Genomic DNA, 22,604 nt, shown 5'->3' on the forward strand with positions numbered 1-22,604 from the left:
CTAATATTTGCAAAACAGGTTCTAACATTTTTGCAACAACTCATTAAGATTTGAAATCCGGGAAAAGCAATTGAACTGAACTGGCTTTTTGTGTTTGTTTTGAATGAAAAATAAGGAGCTACCCCACATTTTTATTTATTTATTTATTTATTTATTTTAACATTATCAGTCTCATTCAAGTTACGGGAGATAAAACAAGTGGGTCTCGTTTCACAATCAACGCTCTTTCAAGAGTTTAATTAAGAAACAGCTCAATATAACTTTAAAGGGATATCCCATGACCAACCCCCCCCCCCCCCCCCCCCATCCCCGAATACTAAGAACCCTAATTATAAGCCGCAATATTCATCATAGTCAATTACCTCCAAATACATAACAGCCAAAGACATGGGCGAGCCATTGGGTTGCCACCATTGGAAGGAAGAAAGTGTGAGGATTACTATTGCAGTCTACTATTTAGTCCAGAACTATTACACTGCCACTATAGTGCCACCAAATACAAGTCTGCATTGCCATTGAAGTTCGTTTGGAAAGGGTATAGTTACCGTACTGACATAGCATTATGCCACTGGCAGACTCACTCTGTTGCAGCTGCCATGCCTGAACTCCGTTGACGATAAAACTCCTACCAAGCAGCCTCACTCAATTTGTGCAACGCAGAGCACTGTAGCTGAGCGCCACTCATTACAACTGCCTCTGTGGGCTTTTCATTAACATCTCCGCTCTTCTCTGCTCTTTATAGTCATATCAATTACTCGCTGTCAACTCTTTTCCGTTTATTTTGTATTAATTTATCAGCGTCCTCTTTCTAATTTAGTTGCAGTCCCTTGTTGCCCTGCTGCCCCAGTTAACTGATCCCTTGCCATGCTTGTCTTAATTAAAGAGATAACATGCCAAGAGCATCCCTTTCTCTTTGGGCACTCGTCCCTCCAAAGCCTAGCAAAGACAATACAATGGCACCATTGCTCATTTGTTCCAAAAACGTAGTAACTAACGACTTCTACTGTAAGGTTAAAAGCTTTCTAAATTTAAAAAAAAAACACCCAGGTTGTTGTGTCCTTATTTTAAAACTGAGGGGGGTGTAACAAAATTCTGAAAGATTTTTTGATGGCCATTTGAAGTTGGAAGGGCATGCCTGATAAAAAATGCCTCATTTTCTTTTCAATCTTGAACGCTACGATAACATAAGGGCTTGCAGTAATCGAGAATGCGTTTATGTTTGATTACCATATCATTGATGAAGTATTTATTCAAATACGAGGCGGGCTGCGTGAATTGATGTCTTTCCCAGATAATACGTTCATTGAAGCTCTTTGAATGAGCTCTGCCTTTTCGAGGGAGCAGTCTGTGCTGGGATCATGTGGTGTTAGGGATGGAGTTCTGTATTTCTAGTTAACAAGGCTCTGGGCTGCTTAATCTTGCTGCAATCTTTTTTTAATCCTTCTCTCCTGGTGATTTATTACTTCAAAGTATTCAGGGAAGGTTGGTCCCCTTGCAAAGCTGTATGACTAGGACACTCCCTGCTCTGGGTCTAGCTAGGAAACTTGGAAAGACTTAAAGGGACTTCTCTGCTCTGACTTATTTATTAAAATACCATAAAAAAAAGATGGAAAAAAATCAAGATCTCCTGTTTTCATTTCCAAGAATGCCCCTGGAGACCGTGACCCAAGGAAAGCTGACACAGAAATATTAACCGATAGTGCGCTGTTGAATCTGCCTACAATGGAGAAGTGGGCTTCAGTTAGAGTTCCTGCCAACGCTGTAAATCAGCACTATACTTGTTGGGATAAACTACAGCTGGCTTTACATAGAGGATTATGCAGCACTGGGAATAACCCTGGATTGCACCAACCACCTCTCTGTGGTAACTCTGCTGCTGTAAAATGCATACACATAGATAGATGAGAGAGAGAGAGAGAGAGAGAGAGAGAGAGAGAGAGAGATCAAAACTACCTCTGCGCCTTTCAATTAAGTTTTTACAAAGCAAATGCGATTTTAATTGATTCACACGTCATTAAGATGAAGAAGGAAAAAAAAGCATTTACAGCACATGCATTAACGTTCATTATTTTAAATAACAATTATCCCTAAAACCCTTTCGTAGCTAAAGGTCAGCTGAATTGTTCCCTTGGGTAACTGAATTCTGCATGAATAAAGGTGAAAAAGCACGCCAGAGGAAAAGATGCCTTCCGAATATCACAATGTGTGACTTGCATTTAAAACACTTGCAGTGTCTCCACATATCCAGCGATTATCTCTACCAAAAATCTTCTGCCATCCCTTAATTCAGAATACTAGATGTGTGTTTTAATAAGCACAGAGCTTGTGGAATTAATAGGATATATAAATGCCACAGCTGGCTTATTAAAAAATAATCCACACACACACACACACACACCGCTGACTGCTATGACCCCTCCTGTCTTTTTGGAGGAGTTATGATATTGGGTGACTCTCGGATTATGGTTTTAATATTTCGTTACATGCAGAAAATCCCTGATATGTGTCTATCACACATGGGTCATAATAAATCATGAAACGTGTTTTGAAAACTCAAGGCTTCTGAATAATACCTCAGTGGTGGCAACTCTACTGTCTAACCCTCAAGGTACTTCAGGAACGGCTGACACAAAACATGGGAGAGGCTGCGGAAAGAAAATGTTTAGGTAGAATATGAGGGCTGTGAAAACTATTGAACTCTTATGAAAATATTGAAGGTTGGCGAATTCAATTATGAAGAGCTATTCTACAAAATACGTGACGCATGCAGGCGATGCTTAACTTTTGTGCTCAGATTGGACAGTAGGCTGTAAACTACACTCGAGTAGCTCAGTAGCTATTTAATTTGGTGCATTGATAGTTACAGGAGAGCGATAAGAAATCAAGAAATGTAATGGTCAATGTGAGTATTACTCCAAATCAAATTCCTGGTTTTCTTATTAGCTGTCTCTCTAGGCTCCAGTTAACCAATTGAAATAGGAAAAACTCGGCCAGCTAAATCTTTGAAATACACAAGTTTTCAACGGCTGACAATCAATGTAGTGTGAAAACAATTGTTTTGAATAAAAAAAAAAAAAGTTTTAATTTACTGTCTCTCTCTATAAATCTGCTTAAAACAGGAACAAAGGTATCTAGTCCCATAGCAATCAGCTTGCCATTGCTCTCTGCAGATTCGCCTACACAAAGCTATCACATTAATTACAACCTGTAGTCTTCAGCACATGTGAATTTGGCAGACATGTCCGTCAGGCAGAGAAAGAAAGTTGAATGGTAATGGAGCAACAACACTCCCTGACAGAATCTGCAATGCATGCATTATCCACGGAGCAGAGCTTTAAGGTTAATTTAATTTTATATTAATCCATATTTCTCAGAGGCCAAATTCTCACATTTCGAGAGGCCCACTGTGCCAATTAAAAAGCTAACATGTAGGAAGGCAATGGCTGCAGAGGCCAGCAACATGTGAAGGTCAGTTATTTTTCAAATATCATTTCACACCGCTATTTGAGTATGGTAATGCTGATAAACTTTAAATAAGGATGTGACTTCACCCTAACCATAATGAAATGTATCCCTAAAGCACTTTTTCTTTTCTCCAGCAAACAAATACATCCCAATTTGCACATAACTCCTTATATAGATGACTGCCTTTCCGAGCTTATATCACGGGCGTTAGAAGTGTAATCATTCACAAGTAATCCTATTGTAAAAAATATGTTCTCCCCCACACTCACACCCTTGAGTTACACATTTTACATTCTTCAAGGTTGTAATTTATTTTCCTATCCTTGCTCATTTCCAATAAGCTATTCATCCATGTGTGATATATTGGTGCTCTGTCATTTTTTTCAATTGCATATGGTAAGTTTTATTGCTAAGAATACTGCAGAATTGATTTGTTTTTTAGGTGTCATGGGTTTTTTTTTTTTTTTTTTTTTTTTTTTTTTCTGGTGCCTGATCAAGTAGCATCTGTTCGTGAACTGTGGCTCATTTCTCCTGACTCCCACTCAAATGTAATCTGGATAAACAGATCAAGTTTTATTTTTCTTTCTGGGGATTTATTTAGTTCTGGATGCTTGCAACTGTCTCTCCTCTCTGATTTGTGTGTTGATTAATGAATCTTCAGTCTTTAACTTATACAAAATTCACTACAGGCGAGTGTGCGTTAGTCCAGTTTCTCTGCCACCAAAAAACTTTTACAAGAACTTCCTTTAGTCTGTGGTAGAAGGTCCCCATTGTAAAACCAAAGCAAAGTGTAATAAAGCATATTGAAAGCATGGTAAAGGGTAAGTACAGTAAGCATTATAAAGCCCATATAAATGTGGTAAAGCATAAAGCATGGCAAACCATAAAAATAAATGTTTAGAGTAACATTGGGGAAAAGCATGAGAAGCAATTCCTGGGCCACATGCCAAAAGGAGAATGAAGCAAGAACAATAGCTAGATTTTTCCCTATGCGAAAAAATAAACATGTTACAAAAATATCAATCTTCAAATCTGCTAAAAATGATGCCCCATGCAACCAATAGGAAAGCTAAGTTGTGCAGTGTATGTTTCACATACAAGGCTGCTGAAAATAGCTGGAGGCGAGCAGCAGATGAGTATTAGATTTTATTTATTTATTTTTGCTGTAATTGGCTTCCATGTAATTGTTGTCCTGATGAGCTGTTAATTTAGTTATACTATTCTGATTATATTTATGAATCTTTTCTATGTTTTTTATTCACCTTGTGTAATTGCCCTGTGCTGCTTGTTTTACTGGACCCTTTCTAATTCTTAAAAACTGTGAGGCGTGTGATCACACACAAACACACACACACACTCACAGAATGTAATATTCCTTCTAATAACTGCAGGGCATGGACTGCACTGTAGTGTTGCACATTAACTGAAATGTTAATAAAAACTGAAGTTACCCAAGGATAATAAGTGAGGTCTAACATACCACACCTTTAAGGTTGGCGGATTTCAATACCGTATCCCCAAAGAGGAAAGCTGGATGACTGTATTAATTCTCCCTGACACTAATATAAAATATATTTTCTAGCCTTACCAGGTCAGAACTGCTTTGAATTCAATCACCTGCTCCCACTGTAGATAGTAGCATTATACCCCTTACAGAAAGGTACATACAAAAGGAGTGATACTGTGCAAAGCAGAGTAGCCACTGTAACTTATGCATACATCAGCAAAGGTAAACCTGTACCATCTCCACTTTCATAAGGTTTAATTACTTGGAGGTCAGACCCTTAGCAGTCATTTTTCAAACCACCTCGCTTTAGAAATCTTCTTCTCTTCAGAAGCAACTCCAAAAAGGAAATCTGTGCCGGAATAATTAGTAAGCTTGGAAAACGATGAAGCAGAAATAGCAATAGAGACCACACACACAAACACACACACACAATGGAATGCTAAATAGATAAGAATTGGAATATTAAAATGTGCATGAGATGACGTATCCCCTCAATCTGTTCAAAACGTGTTGGGGAAGGTGGATTTGCAAACTGATGACAAATCCTACAACAGCGTGTTGAATGATGAGTAGTGGGTTGTCCAATAACTACTGCTTTGTACAGGCAAATATATTACACTAACTTCAGTGGTTCCCATTCCATCCCAATGGTTTTGCATCACCCTATAGAATTAACTAATGTTGCTGCATAAAGTTGAATGAAACCTGCTGAATAATGTTATGTTAAAATATTGAATTGCACACTGCTTTGTAGTTTTCCATGTACAGTACAAAGTGACATTTCAAAACCTAACATGAAATACCATACTACTATTACGGCTTCTGGTAGACTTTTGCGACATCACTTTGTAGTTTCTTTGATTTACATGATGTTAAATAAAAGATCTAAATAATGTTCAGGTCGTTTTTGTTTTTAATGATGTCTCCAATCCTAAAATTCGAGGTGCTGCTAAACTTTTGTCCATAGCTGTACACGGATGTGGGAGCACTGAATTAACCTTGCAGAGGCACCAATTCCACATGTTTACATGCAGTCTCATTAGCGAACGTTATGTGCAAAAGCAAACCTCTGCCTCTTTGTCACCAGTGCCAGGAGTACGGGATCAATTTTCCAGCGTCCTGCCGGTGAATAAATAAATCCATAATTCAGCAGTGCCTTCAGCTTGCTGTGTTGACTTAACTAGCTGCCATGTTTCCTCTCCTCTAATTCCAACAGCACTTCCTCTTGAATTTTTAAACACAAGTCAAAAGTAGAAGGAAAGCCTGTCATAGATGTTGACAGAGATGAGATATTGTACTGTACTTCTGGGGTGTACAGTACAGTGCGTATTGTAAGGATTTTTTTTTTAAGGAGAATATAAGGGGAATCTCATTTTATTTGCAGAATTGTGTATTTATTCACCCAATATTAATTAGTGAGATTTCATAGATATGAATTGAATCACATGGAATAAAGACTTAATGAAATTCTTAGTTTCAGGATATTTATATATATATATATATATATATATATATATATATATATATATATATAAAACAAAACAAATATTAACTAACGTGAGACGTGCAAGGACAGTTTTTGATGTAATTTACAGAATGGAATGATGGCTTGGACTATATTTCAAGGCTGTCCTTGACCTAGAATTGTCAATATAAACATAACATTGATTACTCAGTTGAATTAAACTGTATACCCAAGGGCAAACCAATCATTAACTTTTTACTTTAATATTTATTATTATTAACAACCACGTATTACATTTGGGCCACTAGAGATGAAAGGCTAGCGCATTAATCTACTGAACTACCAAGGCCCCATGTGCTAGAGATTCATACATTTTACATTAATGCCAGGGATACAAAAGACTGCGTCTTCCTTTGCGTTCTTTATTCGGAACTTCTGTTTACTTCTATGGAAATACAAAAATACATTTGAATTGTAGAGGGTGTAGCTTTGGTTAGTGACTTAAAGATAAATGCCCCATTAGTGCCCACAGACCATGGGTTAGAGACATATTAAAGTCACCACCACCCGTTTCTCAAGTTAACAGATGGAGGTCTGAGTGAAGGGGAAGGCAGTAGATTGCTGTTTTGAACGTGAGGTGGGAAGCAGCAACTTCGATGAATTAAATAAGGAAACTTCAACTTTGGGAATGTACTTGAAGGGTAATTATCACTGCAGCAAAGATACCGGTGTGAAATATTGTATTTTCGCAAAGGAATTGTCAATTGAGCCTCTGGGCTCTTTTTCACTGCTCTTGACCTTATATAAAAGGTATTATTTGGACACTAAAGACCACAAGAGCAGAAGTGTTAACGCCAGTATCAATGAGTACAAATAACAACTAAGCAATACTAAAAGGAACTGAATTAATTCAACAACAAAAGTTTTGGCTCAAAGTCTTTTTCAATGTCTTCAGTGGAAAGTATTTTTAAATGTAGCTCCAGTGAGTGAGTGATAGTTATGGATGATCTTGGCAAAGTGGTAGTCAAGCAGTTCGACTTGTTTACATTACACTTAATTTTTTTCTGCATTTCTGACTCATTCCTCAGTTTAGCAAACAGCCACGGGCCACAAAAAGCTGCTTCTGCAGAAGTCTGATCCTTGATTTGGAGTGTGGCAGTTATATTCTATTACAGCAGGGTTTTCAACCATGACAGCAATCTCAGCATCTAAACGGTGAAACAAAACCAACTCCAAAACATAATTTCCACCATAGTTTCTAACAGGACAAAACACAAAGCCTGCTATCTGAGTTTCCAGTTTTATAACATCAGTCGTTGTGAAATCCAAAGTCAAACCTGAAATCTCTGTGCATCAATGCTCCTTTCCTCCTCCTCACTCTAACCCTCACCACTCCTCCTCCCCCATCAGAGTGTCTGAACCCTGCCTAGCAGAGACCTCCAGTGGGTTGAGAAGGAATATCAGCCTCCATGCCCTCCTAACCATTAGAAATACACAATCCTGCTTTCGTATGTGTTTCTTAGCAATTGTGGAGCATGTGTGCCATCATACTAAACCAAGGAACTCAGTATCAAGTAACTGAATAGCCAGACCTCTCTCTCATATCTTATTAATCAATACAGATGATATAATATGAGAGGAATCCAGGCAGAGACCCGAGCAAGACTAGTTCCACACTTCCCCTCAAGAAAAATATAACAGCCATATACTATTGAACACTAAGATAGACCTTACTCTGTGCTAATTAAAATAGCACATTTTTACACTGCTCAGCAAGAATAATAGATTTTGTCTTTCAAGAGAGTTTTGCACCATAAACATAAGGTATTCTTGAACTTGAAGCTGATAAATGTACAAGCAGGGGTTGGACAAATAATTAGACATGCATTAGGAATAGCTGTCCTAATCTGTGTCCTGTAATCCTGCAATATTTTGGGATTTTTAATGTACCTGTGGTGCAGTGTTTATGAAGTAAGATTATACAGTTTATATAATATTCATTTGCAGTACAAATACTGGCTTCAGCTCCATGGTCTGTGTTGAATTAACACATATATAACTTGGCATCATGCATCAATAATATTTCAGAGCACTTCAGCCAAACGTTTGATTTGTTTTCCACAGAAAGAACATCAAAACTCTTGTCAGCTCTTTGAGTAGCAGTAGCTCTCAATCAAACTTTTTATTAAATCAAATTACCTCAGAGCATATGTGTCTCTGGTATGGAAATGAGTAGACAGTAGGGCATTACTACAGATAGTGCACAGTCCTATCACCACCTCTGCAGTGCTGAAAGAGTTAAAGAAAGAGAGTCATATGCAGTAGAAGTTTTAACATGTTAGTGCTCACTTTTGTGCCAAGTTGTCTCATTGAGAAAGCACACAAGTGCTAACACACGTGTTGATTCTGAATATGGCTATTTACTCCAATCTCTAAATAAAATGTACAAAAAAAAAAATCTGGGCAGATTAAATATCTATCTTTCTATTTTGTAAATACAAATACAATAAAAACATTACTCTCGTTTTGATATTTCCACACTAGCAAAACCTAACCTAATAGACTCAAGGTAGTAGTTCGACAACTATATATATATATATATATATATATATATATATATATATATATATATATATATATATATATATATATATATATGTTGTCGTGTGTACATTAATGTAGGAACGTCAATTATCTTGGTGGATGAGGTTAATCCCGCCAGAGGGCATTTTTTGTCACAACCAGACTTCAGCACCCTGGACAGCGCACAGACAGCCGCGCTGCCGGAACACAACTCCCAAGAGGTCAGTAATTACAATGTAAACAGGCCCTCTGAATTCCACTTTAACGAGGAGGTTTTCCTATTTGTATTGCATTTAGTGATGTTAATGAACTGATAACCGCCAGCGGAGTTAATGCCAGTGGCGGTTGTATTTGGATAAGTTGCACGTTGACCAGTCAAGTGCTATTGATCAGTCAACACTTTGGCGTTGGCTCCAGGACACCAGCCCCGATGCTTTACCTCGTGAAAGCCTTTTCATCTTATTATTCATCATCTTGTGCCTCAATCTGACAGGTTCATGACTCTGTGATGGAAATATATATATATATATATATATATATATATATATATATATATATATATATATATATATATATATATAAAATCAAGGACAAGGTCTTTAAAATATTTATTACGAGTTAGCAAAAGCGATTGACCCATATGCAAGAAACATAGACTTCCAACAGATCATTGATAAAGGCTAGTCTAGAATAGTGCTCTCTCGCCTGTCACTGTGTAAATGAAAGCACATTGATTAGATCTCAGTGGGATTATATTTACATTGCCTACTTTCAAATATCGCCGATTTTAAGACTCGTTTATCAGTTCACCCTTAATAAATCATGGAAGTTATGTTCAAACACCGTTTTGCTAATGATCAAAAGCCATCTGGAAGCAGTCAACTTTACAATCTTTAAATCTCAGATCAGCAAAAAAGAATGCTTCAATACAATGTCTTTTATCAAGCAAGTGATATACACTGCGCAGGTTGACGGTACAATCAATGTTTACCTTATCGCCAGACTCCAGTCACATTAGCTACGGTGACTGATTTTTATAACGGCGTATAATGATGCGATGTAAAAAAAGCTACTGATTTATTTTTTAATCTTTTTTTGTTTTTTTTTCTTAAATCATATTCTTTTACTTTTCAAGCTAACAGTATTGCACTCCTGTTACACGTTTATTTTACGTTTTTAAAAAAATACATAATATTCGTATATGTGCAGAACTACATTATGTGTGGAACCGTGCTTATATGCAGTATATACAACTCTTGCATGCGTTTAAAACGTGCCACTGCAATGACTACATGTGTCTTACATTCTACATGTATGTAGTGCACATTATCGTCTTAGATTTGCAGGCGTAATTTGAGAACGTCCGAGTAATTTTCAGAAGCCCAACGTTAACAATTCCAGCTCTAAATGCTGTAGACAGCAACTCTTGAACACAACATGCAGGGGTTAGCTGTTACAATCTCAAGCGCCGCTCTCATACCGAATAAGCGCTTTTTTATTAGAAAAAAAGGCTTCTATTATTATATTATATTATATTTTAATACCATAGTTGATTATTAACTAGTGAAGTTTATCGGTCTAGGGATATTTAAAATAATAAATGCACACATGCATACAAAAGCATTCCATAATAGGACAACCCCCCTTGTGAAATCATTCAAATGGGCTCATTTTACATTGTCTAGTATAACATCAACGCGCACTGCAACACTTGACTGATTATGTTGTCAAAAACCTGTCAGATGAATTTTGATCCTAGAGGATTCTATCGCTGGCTTCTTCATTAAAATATTGACGATGTAACGGGGGGCTTCTTGGGTGGTGCGTTGTTTCTTGAAAGGCTTGACTACAGCATGTAACCCAGTTTAACCCAGCAGCAGCAGCGGCTAACTACACGATCCAATCCCAAACTGGCAAAGATTTTTTGCCAGCAGGCACAAGCTTTGTATGGTTTTCAGGGGCTTTTGCAACATTGAATACAATTCCTGTATTTTTTATTTTTATTATTTAAATAGCTATTAATGCACACCTTGTTGCATTTCCAGAGTCAGTATTTGTGTTGTTACACGACCCTTCCAGATTCATCTTCTGCTGTTAGCACTAGTGCTACGGACTATGCTCTGTTCTTGGGAAAAAGATACCGACTTCCAGTAAGACCGGGTCTGTTTCCTTTGTTTTCTAGACTCGTGTGCATGGATTTACCGGTTTACATGATCGAATGTGATTCGGGTATTTGGTAAGAAGTAGTATGACTGACAACCGAAGAGCTAGACTCAGGTTACCGTCTTCATACGAACTGGTGGACTGCAACTGTGTATGGATATATTTTGATTCTATCATATTGTGATGTGTAAAAGTTTGGAACAGTTCATATATAATATATATATATATATATATAATATATATATATATATAGATATAGGGTTGTGTGTGGTGGTAAGAACTGTGACACATTTCCACACACTATTAATCCTGCCTATACACACACACACACACACTGGTTTGCCTCAATCTGGAAACTGTGTTTGATACAGTGTAGTATTATTATAAATTCGATACCGTACTAATATTGAAGGCTAATAAACTACCTCCCTGTGCGAAGCCTGTTGCAGACGTGACACAAAAGTACAAGAGCATATGTTTTTTCCAGTATTACTAGTGTCCTGAAGTCCTAGAAAGAAACTTTTTGAAAGGCAATGTGGCGCAATTACGCACCATCTCCTTTAAGGGAGCGGTGCTCTTGTTGTGTTGCAGTCAGCCTGCAAGCAGTCTATAAACAGCGAGCAGTTATTCTTAGTGGAGTCCGTTTTCTAAATGAAGGTGCGCAGACCTTTTTGCGTCTCAAATTCCTTACCGTTTGTAGAATCCACTCTGCAATAACCACAACCGTCCAGAAATGCACCCTCATTATAACTTCCGAAAAAAAAAAGGGTAACACGAAGCACTAAACTCTTTCCTTTAACATTAAAAACACCCGCTGAAAGAAGAAGAATAAAAAACAATCCGGGGGGGGGGGGAGTTTAAAAAGAAAGAAAAAAAGAGTTCAAATTCAACAGCTGTTCTCAAAAGAAAACGAAATCCATCGGGCATGTATTTATCGTGCGGCGCGGCGGTGCGCTGAGGAATAGAAGTTCGCTCCTCTAATAAATCACAGCGCGGAGAAACACATTGATGCGATCGGCAGGGAGATCACGACCAGATATGAGTTTCAACATCCTGGTAGACGACACTTAAAGGGGCCGCGTCGATTTCTCGGGTTTCCCACTGCCACACTCTCCCATTCTGGCAGCTGGTTGAAAAATGTTATTAACCCGCTGCCCTCCCTTCTTTCACGTGTTGTGGTGATTTTTATAAACTCGGCTAGCTATTCGCACATCATAGTGTAACATCACTTAGCGTTTAACAGTTTAATTGCCTCAAATGTGTTACAGTTGTGTTGTGGATTATTGTGTGTGTGTGTGTGTTGCGTTTGCTGTATACATTACGCATCCCCACACCTGTCACCTGGGTAAACTATCAAAGGTCACTACTTAGTTTAAAACATAGTTATTATTTCATAGTTCGGTCTAATCAACACTTGTTAACGTTTTAAAATATTATGGCCGTGGCTAATTTGTGATACAGAATGTTTTAGAATTGGAAATATATTTGTATACGCACAAATAATGATAGCATAGCTGTGTAAATTAAATTGAACATGTTGCATAACATTCATGGTTGCTGTTATAACATTTTTTTTTTTTTAAATTAAATATATCTAAATGAACAGAATTTTTTTTTTTTAGAGAGTGTATGTCTGCCACGGATGCACAGCTGTCTTACAGCGGTGTTTAATTCATCAATATTGGGTTAGTGTGCTATTATCAGCATGCTTGAGGTTTAACAGCTGGTTGTTGGGTTTGTTTCACCCGTGTTTCTGGTTACTGGATGAATTGGTCATGCTATTCCCTCCAAGCCAGACGGTGCAGGAGAGCGATCAATGACCCACCAGGATTCACTGAAACAGCCCGTGGGATTGCAACGCGTTTGGAACACTGTGTCTAATAACAAGAGCTTCTATTTTTAACTGGACATCAGTCCACTATACTCTACAACAGGTGTCTGCAACCCTGGTCCCGGAGAGCTACTGTGGCTGCTGGTTTTCATTTCAACCAATCTCTCAGATATTTAATTAAGCCAGTAATAGGTTTAATCAGTCAGGATTAACAGGTGTTCCAGATTAGCCATTGATGATGTAGAGACACCTATAAAAGCTGCTGGATCGGGGCTCTCCAGGACCAGGCTTGGAGACCTCTGATCTACAATATGGTTTAGAATATGATCGTCTTTAAACAGACAACATTTAAATGACATCATTTTTGTTAATGGTAATTATTACGTATAATCATTCCTGGTTAAATCTGTATTTTACATAACAATACGCAAAACGCTGACTATAAAACAAATTATATAATTAAATAAAAATTAAATGATTATAAACCTCGGGGTTTGCTGCTCGCATTACGACGCTCTATGTGGTTAAAGAAATACTGTTTTACATATCAATTCATGTGATGAACTGAGCTTCACTATTAGTGGCAAGAAGTGTCTATATCCCCACCTTGTGGCAGAATTGACAATGACAGTCAGTGGGTTCGGAATCATTTGGTTCAGGCTCTTTCGTTTACAGTAAAAAAAAAAAAAAAAAAATAGAAGTCGATTATACTGGAGTCCATTACGCGGACTGTCTTTAAAGTCTAGGTAGCTTCATAAATGGAAGTGTTGCGCTTCAAAGGCTTGCAAAACATGTCATGCAGTTTTGGAGGTTAAGATTCGTTCTCCCCTAAATATGAGGTGGAAACATGTATACAGGTTTTAGACGAATAGAACTTGGGCCATTGCTCTCGGAATGGAACATTTCTGAAGCAAAACCCCCTCAACGTGACTGAACTGTTTCAGTAATTCCCCATTTGCGTCTTGAATTCAAATGCATTAACCCTGCAAGACTAGCTGCGACTGTAACAACGCTTCTCCGTTGGGGCGCTTAGCAGCTCTTAAATAGAAATCACATGACCTTTGTTGTATTCCTTTATAGAGAAGAGAAGACGCAGCGTTTGTGCTGCTGGGGGAGGGAACGTGTTGTAGTCTTGTATTCTATTTACATCTCCATTGCAATGCACGACAATAAAGAGTTGTGAAGTGGTTCCTCTCAGACGGGAACCTTTTCCAATCGCCTGCAGATTAATCACAGTATGGATTTGTCACGAGTTACTCGTCATACGCTTACAAGACATCCGTTAATGTAATTCCTGCTGATTGACTGAAGCATAGAACGAAAAATCAAATAGAAACTTTTCTTTCCTCCCAACCACAAAGGCGAAGTCAATCCTTGGAGGAGAAAAAACAAAGTGATGATGGTTTTTAAATGTTATTACCCCCATCTTATACAAAATAAAAATAAATCAAATCTATATAAAGCATCACTTAATGTATCCACCTACCTTAAGTGCAGTTTTTAGTTCGATTATAGATGATGCACTGGGCAAGGGAATTACAAGTACACCCTATTAATCAAGTTTACACAAGACAACACCATCAACATTCAGAGACATGGTTTGTACATCATGCTGAATGGACTTCATTAGATTTTTCAGTTCTAGAAGAGACAGGAGTTGTCTTCCTCCCCCCTCCTTCTCCCACGTTTAGACTTATTGGGACTTTTTCATAGCAGAATTGTATTGTGAACATTTTATTCATCATTTTAAAATTAAAATGAATAACAAATGTATTTACATATACAATAGTTACATTCAAACCCATATTTTCTAGTATGGTAATTAATGCAAAAACACACATTCATGTTACCTTGAAAATAAATACGTTTTCTAATTGAAACATGAAATGTTTTAGAAAAGTGATGATTTTCATATATGGGAAAACCCAAGCAGGGATGGGAATAAGTCCTATTACACAGCGGTTTGATCCACTCCTGGTTTTACACACCTGGGCTTGTCAACAATACACTGTGGCTAATGAAGCGTGCAGTAAAGCCTGGAATGGATGACTCTGCTATAACAGGAGTCTTATTTCCATCACTGTTTACCCATGTTATATCAGTAACAGACCTCTTTCTAAATGCATATACTAAAGTCACCTCACTCCAGAACAAACTTTCACACCAGCTATGAGATGCCAACACAGTTATCAGTGAGAATCCGGATAGGTGAAGGGATCCATTCAGGTGACTTGACATTGGTTTCTGGTGAGCGTTCTTATATAGTTTCGACCCTTCTGGTTGCATCGCGTTATGCAATTAACTTTGTCTTTAATCCCAGGAGATCTCTTTGTCTCTCCCTTGTTGTGTGAGAATTACAATCATTTACGCCTGGGTTAAAAAATAATTCTAGTGAGACAGAGACACATGGTGGTCACTCTTAGGATTACTTCTGAAGCCACACACACAGCCTGCCCATTTTCAAGTGAACAATCTGAAGCAGTGTCTCCTAACAGTGGTGGCATCAAACCACTTACAGTTTGAACATTCAGAAGCGGTCATTGCAGCATCACTGACCACAAATAAACAATATTGCAATAGGCTGCCAAGGACAATCAGGTTCACAGCGTAATTAAGGAAAAAAAAATCATTCATTTCGGCAGGGCTGAAAGCACAGAGATAGCTGAACAAGATAGATGGGCTCTAAACTGCAAGATAGGGGCAGCAAGCCAAAGCTTAATTAAAGATTTGATTTAAAACCAGAATGCGATCAGTGATCTTTCCTTACATGCGATTTTAAAAAAGTATAATTGCATTGCTGCTGCCATCATGTGGCTGAATGTAATACATTTAGAGTAGTTTCTGTTTCTTTTAAAACAAAACCAAAAATAAATGTGTGACGGCATTTTGGTTGTCTTAAAAATCAGTTGGATTTTTTTTACAGGAGGAAGATTTAGTATAGTTCTGTCTCAAAGTATCCATAGAGCCTGCCCTGGACAGGAGAGGGGGTACCCTTTCTCTTTGGGGGTGGGGGGTGACAGAGCAGTTTAGACTCCATGCCTCAAATCGCTATATTCTGCACAACACAACAAAGGACAACCAGCAAAGTAAAACCAGCTTTCTGTACAGTTTTTTTTTTTTTTAAATTTTATTTATAACAACATCTGTTATTTAGTTGTAAAGTACTCCAGCAAAAGTTATTAAAACATTATTCTCTTTCCAAAAAAAAAAAAAAAAAAAAAGGCCGCATGCATGTCTACTATAAAAGCTATTTTTGTATTTTTTTTTTTAAATTTATAAAAACAAAAAAAAAATATACTAAATGCGCATATGAAAAAATAAGAAAGTAAAACTGATTGTACTTAATTTTTTTTTTTTTTTTTTTTTTATAACAAAAAAAAAAATGAACGCTCTATGACTCTGTGAATACTGTTGTGTTCGGGTAAGCAACAAGATTGGTTATTTCTTTTTATTTTAGTTGCATGCATTACAATATGGCTGATAACCTTCAATAGAAGCAGCTTCCCAGCTAGACTATAAGGACTGCTGAGTTTTATAATGTTTCAGACGAAGCCAGTATTAGCAGCAAATGAGTATAAATGAAACTGGAGGAAAAAAAAAGAAAAAAAGCTATAAAAAAAGACAAAAATAAACCTCTTATAACACAATTCAAATTTAAAAAGCTGAAGTCAAAATTACCTAAAAAAATATCGAAAATACACTTCGAGATAGAGTGAAACATATTCGCTATCCAGCCCTCCTCCTTTCGAACTCATAAAATGGAGTCCTTTAGTTTATTTTCTTCCTGCTTGACAATTGTAAAAATTGGCCTCCTTTTGCTATATCGTCTATGTATGCATTTCATTTCTTAGAAGCGTTACAAGCCTGGAATGGTTCATTATTGTTATTTCTTTTAAGTCTCCCAAACCCTAAAACCTTCAAAACATTAAAAAATAAGCAATTTCTGTGTCTAGTTACCTGTGTATGAGACACTTCTCAAAAACAGAAGATTCTTCATTTCACTACAAATCTGTGCAAGAAATACAATACACAATCACTCTTCAAAAACACCGTTATTATTTGTTCTGAGGAAAAAAACAACCCATCAGCCAGCCCCTGAAATGCTGTACATTTGCCATATAGAAACTGTCTTATAACTGGGAATCAAACCCTAACCTTTCTTTACACTTCTTAAAACACATTTAACAGTCGTTCCGATGCCCAACCTTTACCACAATGACCTCTGAACCCTTGAACTCCTCTGTCTGCATCACCTTTTGCAAAAAAAAACAAACGATCTTCAAATGCAACAATGGCACCTGTGCAGGTCTCCTCAAAAAAACAACACTGGTGTGACATTGGCCGTTTCGCACACTGGTTGTGGCGATTTTTGAGGGTAGCCGGGGGAAAGATTAGCTATTTTTAAAAGGTTAACTGCAACGAATTAAAAAAAAAAACAACAAAATATAATACTGCAATCACATACAAAAGTAGTCCTTCGTTTGTACATTTATACAGTGTTCTCTTTTTTCTTTATGCTTTTGTATTATTATTTTTATTTTTAAAGAAAAACACAGCTCAAAACAGCGAGAATCGGTCTGTGTGGCGCGGCGCGCAGGTCTATGCCAGCAGGTCCCCCAGATCATCGTCCCCCCTGGAAAGCAGCTCCTTCTTCTCGTCGGTACTGGCCAGCGAGTTCCTGCTGTTGTGGGCCCCCATGTAGAGTGTGGCGTACACTGGATTCGTGAAGTTGGTGGGCTGTGGACACACCAAGAAGCAGCGAATCAATAACCGTGCGAGCGATTCACAAGAAGTCGCCATTCCAATACAACACACCTTTTAAGGCGGTACCTGTTCTTCGAGATCGGTTGTTTTATTAAATTTAACCCTTTCAGTCCTTATCTTCGCGTTAATATCAATATCGCGTTCCAAAATCACATTGGAACCTCACGGGACTCCTTGATCCCTGTCTGAGATGGTGTAGAAACATCTGTAATAAATAATCACTCTGTTCTCATGCATGCTCAAATGGAGGATTTTATTCTTCGGCTTGATAAAATTCAGGACTGAAAGCAGAGCAGAGGTTTACTAGCAGAGCGGAAATACTCACTCACAAACGGACAGTGTGGCGCGGCAACACAGAGGTATGAGAGCAGGAGTGCAAAGGAACGACGAAATGAAAACCAGACATTACAGCACAAGGGCATTTCACCACCGACAAGCTGGAATGATCGACCCATTTTATAAAGAGCTACAACCCGACACATTGTGGAATCTACGCAACGTACATGTTAAATCTTGCATTTGTAATTAAAAGGATATTAACCGCCTGTGCAATACTTTGATGCAATGCTTGTAACTGTTGCTGTCCACCAAGGACGCCCCTTTAAAACAAGGCATTTAATATCGCTGGGACTGTTCTTATCAGGTGTCCTTATCTACACATAGATAAATATATAGAAAGAGGTAGGGGTGTAATGAAACAATACAGTCACGTTACAATGTGGGCCTAATAGAGTGCATGATGTTTAATAATAAGTTAACATGAGTACTTTTGTTATCAATAAGATGGAGGGGGGGGGACATCTGTAAAGCCATCCATAAAATCACACGCATTCATCATTCAAGAACAATATTGTAATCTACACAATCTTAATGAATCACCATTAGGGACTGGGGCATTGCCGGGTCTCCAGGGGGGTCACCCCCTGGCAGCCAGTTACCTTGTCTGGGTCGAGGGGGAAGTCTGCGTCCAGCAGCTCTCCTCCATCATCGTCAGGCTCCCCTTCGTAGTTGTAGGTGGGGTTCGCCATCTCCACGTTCATGGTGCCATTCGTCATGCGCTGGTGCTGGAACCCCTTGGCCCTGAAACAGACAGCAGTACTAGTGAGCCCAGGACACAGGCCGTATCACAGCAGGGATGCAAACGAGACCCACTGCAATGCAGTCCGATCCATGCCTGGCATTTGGAACTTGTTACGGATGCACTGTGGATAATCAAGCTCGTGGTAAAACCTGGAATGGGTGAAAGTGCTGAGCAACAGGAGTCTTATTTTCCAACCCCGTCACGGAGACAGGAATCGTTTTAAATAACTGGGGGCTCACCCTCGCATTCTCCTCTTGTACCAGAACACAGCCCCGGCTATCAGCAGGATTAGAAGCAGCAGCAGGATGACGGGAATCACAATCGACGCTGTCCCTGGAGCAAGAGAGTACAGCACAGTCAGAAAAAATCAGACATTCTAAATGTAACCTTGCAAACATGCAATATTAGAAACACATACTTCCATTGCTCTGTGAGGAACCAGTAGGGATCACTTTATCACACAGAGTTCCTGACCAGCCTGGAGAACACCTTGTGAGACAAAGAGAGAGAGGGAGTGGGGACACAGTCTTACATATTCAGAATACAGGGGTTGACATTTATTTAAAGGATGTGGTGTCTTGGAAAAAAAGAACAGTCATCTCTTACTGGCACTCTGGCATATACGTTCGTTTGTCCATTATGCATTCGCCACCATTCAGACAATAGTCCTGACATGTTAGACAGCTGGGGGCGATCTTTCCATTGGTGCAGCTTGAATAAGAATGAAAAGACACACACAAGTGAATGCATTACCCGGTACTGAACCCAAAACCGTACACTGGAAATAAAGGAGGAGTATTGGACAGGGGGGAGAAAACAATGAGCCCTCTACACCATTCCCGGCTCCGACACTCACTTGCAGGACACCTCTCCGCTCTGCTTGTTCAGAGTGCAGGCGCCACCCTTGCAGCGGCTGCACTTGTCCTGTTCACACACCGGCCCGTCGTACTGCGGGGTGCAGCGGCACAGCTTCCTGCCGTCCGAAGCCTGCTGGCACGTGCCGCCGTTTTCACAGTAATCGAAGCATTTCCCTGCGAAGGGAGAACTGTTTCTGAGCAGCAGACCAACAGACAGGCTTTCTAATCCCTCCCAATTCATTCCAGTCCCTTGAAACACATTCATAAAACAATTTGATTCCCACTGTTCCTATTTCATATTAACTGCACGTTTAACGCTACATTCACGTTGCTTTTCCATGTATTATTTGTATTTATTTTGAACATCCTTTACAGATCTGTTTATTGATAACGGGTCATTGGACCAATGCACTTGCAAGACTCACGATATTGGCACTTGTCTCCAATGAAGTCTTCTAGGCAGCGGCAGTTAGGCTGGTTACCCTGGTTGACCACGCAGGTGGCATTGTTCTGGCAGTAGCCCTGGCACACCTGCTGGTTACAGTTGTGGCCGGTATAACCATTTGGACAGCGGCAGGTTGGGGTTCCTGGCAAAGGCAGAGAAAAAGGTAAACTTGACCATCCTCCCATCCAGCTACGGAGAGGCCCCTCCTCTCTACAGTAGCAGTGTACGTACCCGTGGGCGAGGCGGTGCAGGTGCCCCCGTTCTGACAGTACTCGCGGCACTGGTCGATCTCACACTTGTCCCCTGTGTAGCGAGGCTGGCACCGGCATTTCGGCTGCTTCCGGGCGTTAAGGAAGCACCTGCCACCATTCAGACACTGCTGACTGCAAGTACCAGTGGGGGGCGCTGGAAGCAAGAAGAGGGTACGGGGGGACAGGGGGACGTTAGCACGCTCTTAGGACATTTCAACAAATTAAGTCAGTTGTTGATCCTACGGCTTTAGGAAGCCAACGAAGCAAAACTGACAGATACTACAGTACTGTTGGGACAGCGAATGATCAGATACAAGCTGAATGGCGGGACAGCCAGGAGTCATTGGTATAGGACTGGCATTGACTTGTACAGACTGGAGGCAATGACAGGGATGGAATCGCACAGAACGACCAGCCCGCATTCAAACAGGAACCAGGGAGTTGTCAGACGCACAGGTAGAGAGAGCGCGTCTCACGCACACAGAGAGGTCGAATACGTACAGATGGGAGAAAGTGTGGGGGAAGGGATCTCCACACAGGTCCCGTTGTCCAGTCTCCGGCCGTTGGGGCAGGTGCAGACAGGGCCGCTGGGGCTCAGCAGACACAGCCACTCGCACTTCTTGCGGTCACACGGGTTCGTCACTGAAACACAAGACAGGGGAGACGACTGAGGCACGGGAAACTGACGGAATCGCAGGTGTGCTCCAAACAAGCCGCTGCAGCACCTGAAACCCTGCTCGAATCTGAACCCCACTCACCGTCAGGCTGCTTGTGCTGGTGGTACAGCACCACGTCTGTGGCATGGTTGAGCCCCGAGTTCATGAATTCCACTTTCTCTTTCCCGAACTTGTGCACCTTGAAGATGCGATTGTTAATGTACGTCACGCCGTAGATGTAGTCCTCAAAGATGTCGATGCTGAATGGGTGGCTGAGGACTGCGAAGCACAAAGGGGGGGGGGGGCACATTTGTAAAATTCAGTTTCAACTTGTCCCTCTATCAATTCTCTCTTACGAAGCTGTAAATCTACTGAACCAATTTTGTATTAATAAATACTGAACTGTTATTGATAATGACCACCGGGTCCGAGCCATTGAGAAGCACGCTGCCAATGGCGGAGAGCTTGGCGTCTGCCCAGTACAGCCTCTCATTGAAGTAATCCACTGCGAGCCCTGAAAACAGAGAGAGACGGTGGCATTAGCAATGCTAGCATTACCTTTCTGAACAAACAGTAACAGCCTGGTAAGAAATGACAGGTAACTATTCTTCTAAACCTAATTTAAGCACAAAACACACTTAACAGCTGGTTCCACAACAGATTTTAACTGACTGTTCTACTTTAAACAGCGTATGATCTGTCAGAAAATGCTTTACAATAGACTCGACCCTGCATTGGGCTTTCAAGTAAAATCTGATGTTTGCATGCTAAATTCTTCTATTTGTAGGCACGGTAATGTCCGTGCATGTCTGCACTGACTGGGAGATAAAGACAGCATGGTTAAACGTGTACCTGTTGGCCACTGAATGTTTTCCTGGACCAGCGTCTCTCGCATTGTACCGTCCATGGCAGCAGTCTCAATCTTGGGATGGTTTCCCCAATCAGCCCAGTACATGATCCTAAAAAAAAAAAAAAAAAAAAACATGAACATTTGAGTTAGACAGAACACAAGACCCCATGCTCTTTCTCGAAAGGTGACCCTAAGAGTGGCGCTGCACAAACCAATTACTCAGAGCAAGCTCTCCTCAGAAATCCAGCGCTGACAAAGGGTCACTGGTGTTGATTAGACTGATTTACCATTCCAAGTGAAACGAGGGAAGAAACAGCAGCTTGGATTTGTAAAAGATTCCTGCTTTTCTTAAGCAGAGAACAGCAATTCACACAAACCCCCCAAGCTGCTGTTTCTTCTCTTGTTTCACTCAGAATGGTAAATTAGCCCAATCAACACCAATGACCCTCATCTGAATAATCTGCTCATGCAGGTCTACTTTGGATGCCACCGGCACCTCATTATTCATGGTCGATCTCTTATCCGAGTGCAGAACAGACCCTGAGAAACGGCGCGGTTGGCGCTCACCCCCGCAGTGGATCCACCACGATGGCGTATGGTTCGTCAATCATGCCGGAGATGAGGGTCTTGCGATGATCTCCGTTCATCTGTGCCACCTCAATCACGTCCCGCCCGGAGTCCGTCCA

General features: G+C 39.9%; 2 protein-coding genes across 2 annotated transcripts in view; both read right to left on the reverse strand.

Annotated features, from left to right (window-relative positions):
* Positions 1–12,264, reverse strand: part of LOC121307099 (neurexophilin-4) — a 36,752-nt gene extending 24,488 nt beyond the window's left edge. The window contains exon 1 of the mRNA XM_041239220.1: positions 11,875–12,264. Within this exon, the coding sequence (XP_041095154.1) occupies positions 11,875–11,928 (54 nt within the window). The 5' untranslated portion in view covers positions 11,929–12,264. The remainder of the gene's footprint in view (positions 1–11,874) is intronic.
* A 3,858-nt stretch (positions 12,265–16,122) lies between these two features.
* On the reverse strand, positions 16,123–22,598 carry LOC121307111 (low-density lipoprotein receptor-related protein 1-like). Its single transcript, XM_041239238.1, has 13 exons — positions 22,486–22,598; positions 21,921–22,027; positions 21,472–21,582; positions 21,171–21,347; positions 20,914–21,054; positions 20,393–20,566; positions 20,142–20,303; positions 19,716–19,890; positions 19,466–19,570; positions 19,278–19,348; positions 19,099–19,192; positions 18,717–18,858; positions 16,123–17,751 (listed from the first exon to the last, which is right to left on the reverse strand). Exons 1-13 carry the CDS (start codon positions 22,563–22,565, stop codon positions 17,614–17,616), a joined length of 1,677 nt encoding a protein of 558 aa, XP_041095172.1. The 5' UTR covers positions 22,566–22,598; the 3' UTR covers positions 16,123–17,613.
* Positions 22,599–22,604: the final 6 nt, after the last annotated feature.

This window comes from Polyodon spathula, chromosome 53, assembly GCF_017654505.1.
Source record: "Polyodon spathula isolate WHYD16114869_AA chromosome 53, ASM1765450v1, whole genome shotgun sequence".
NCBI classification, from domain to species: domain Eukaryota; kingdom Metazoa; phylum Chordata; class Actinopteri; order Acipenseriformes; family Polyodontidae; genus Polyodon; species Polyodon spathula.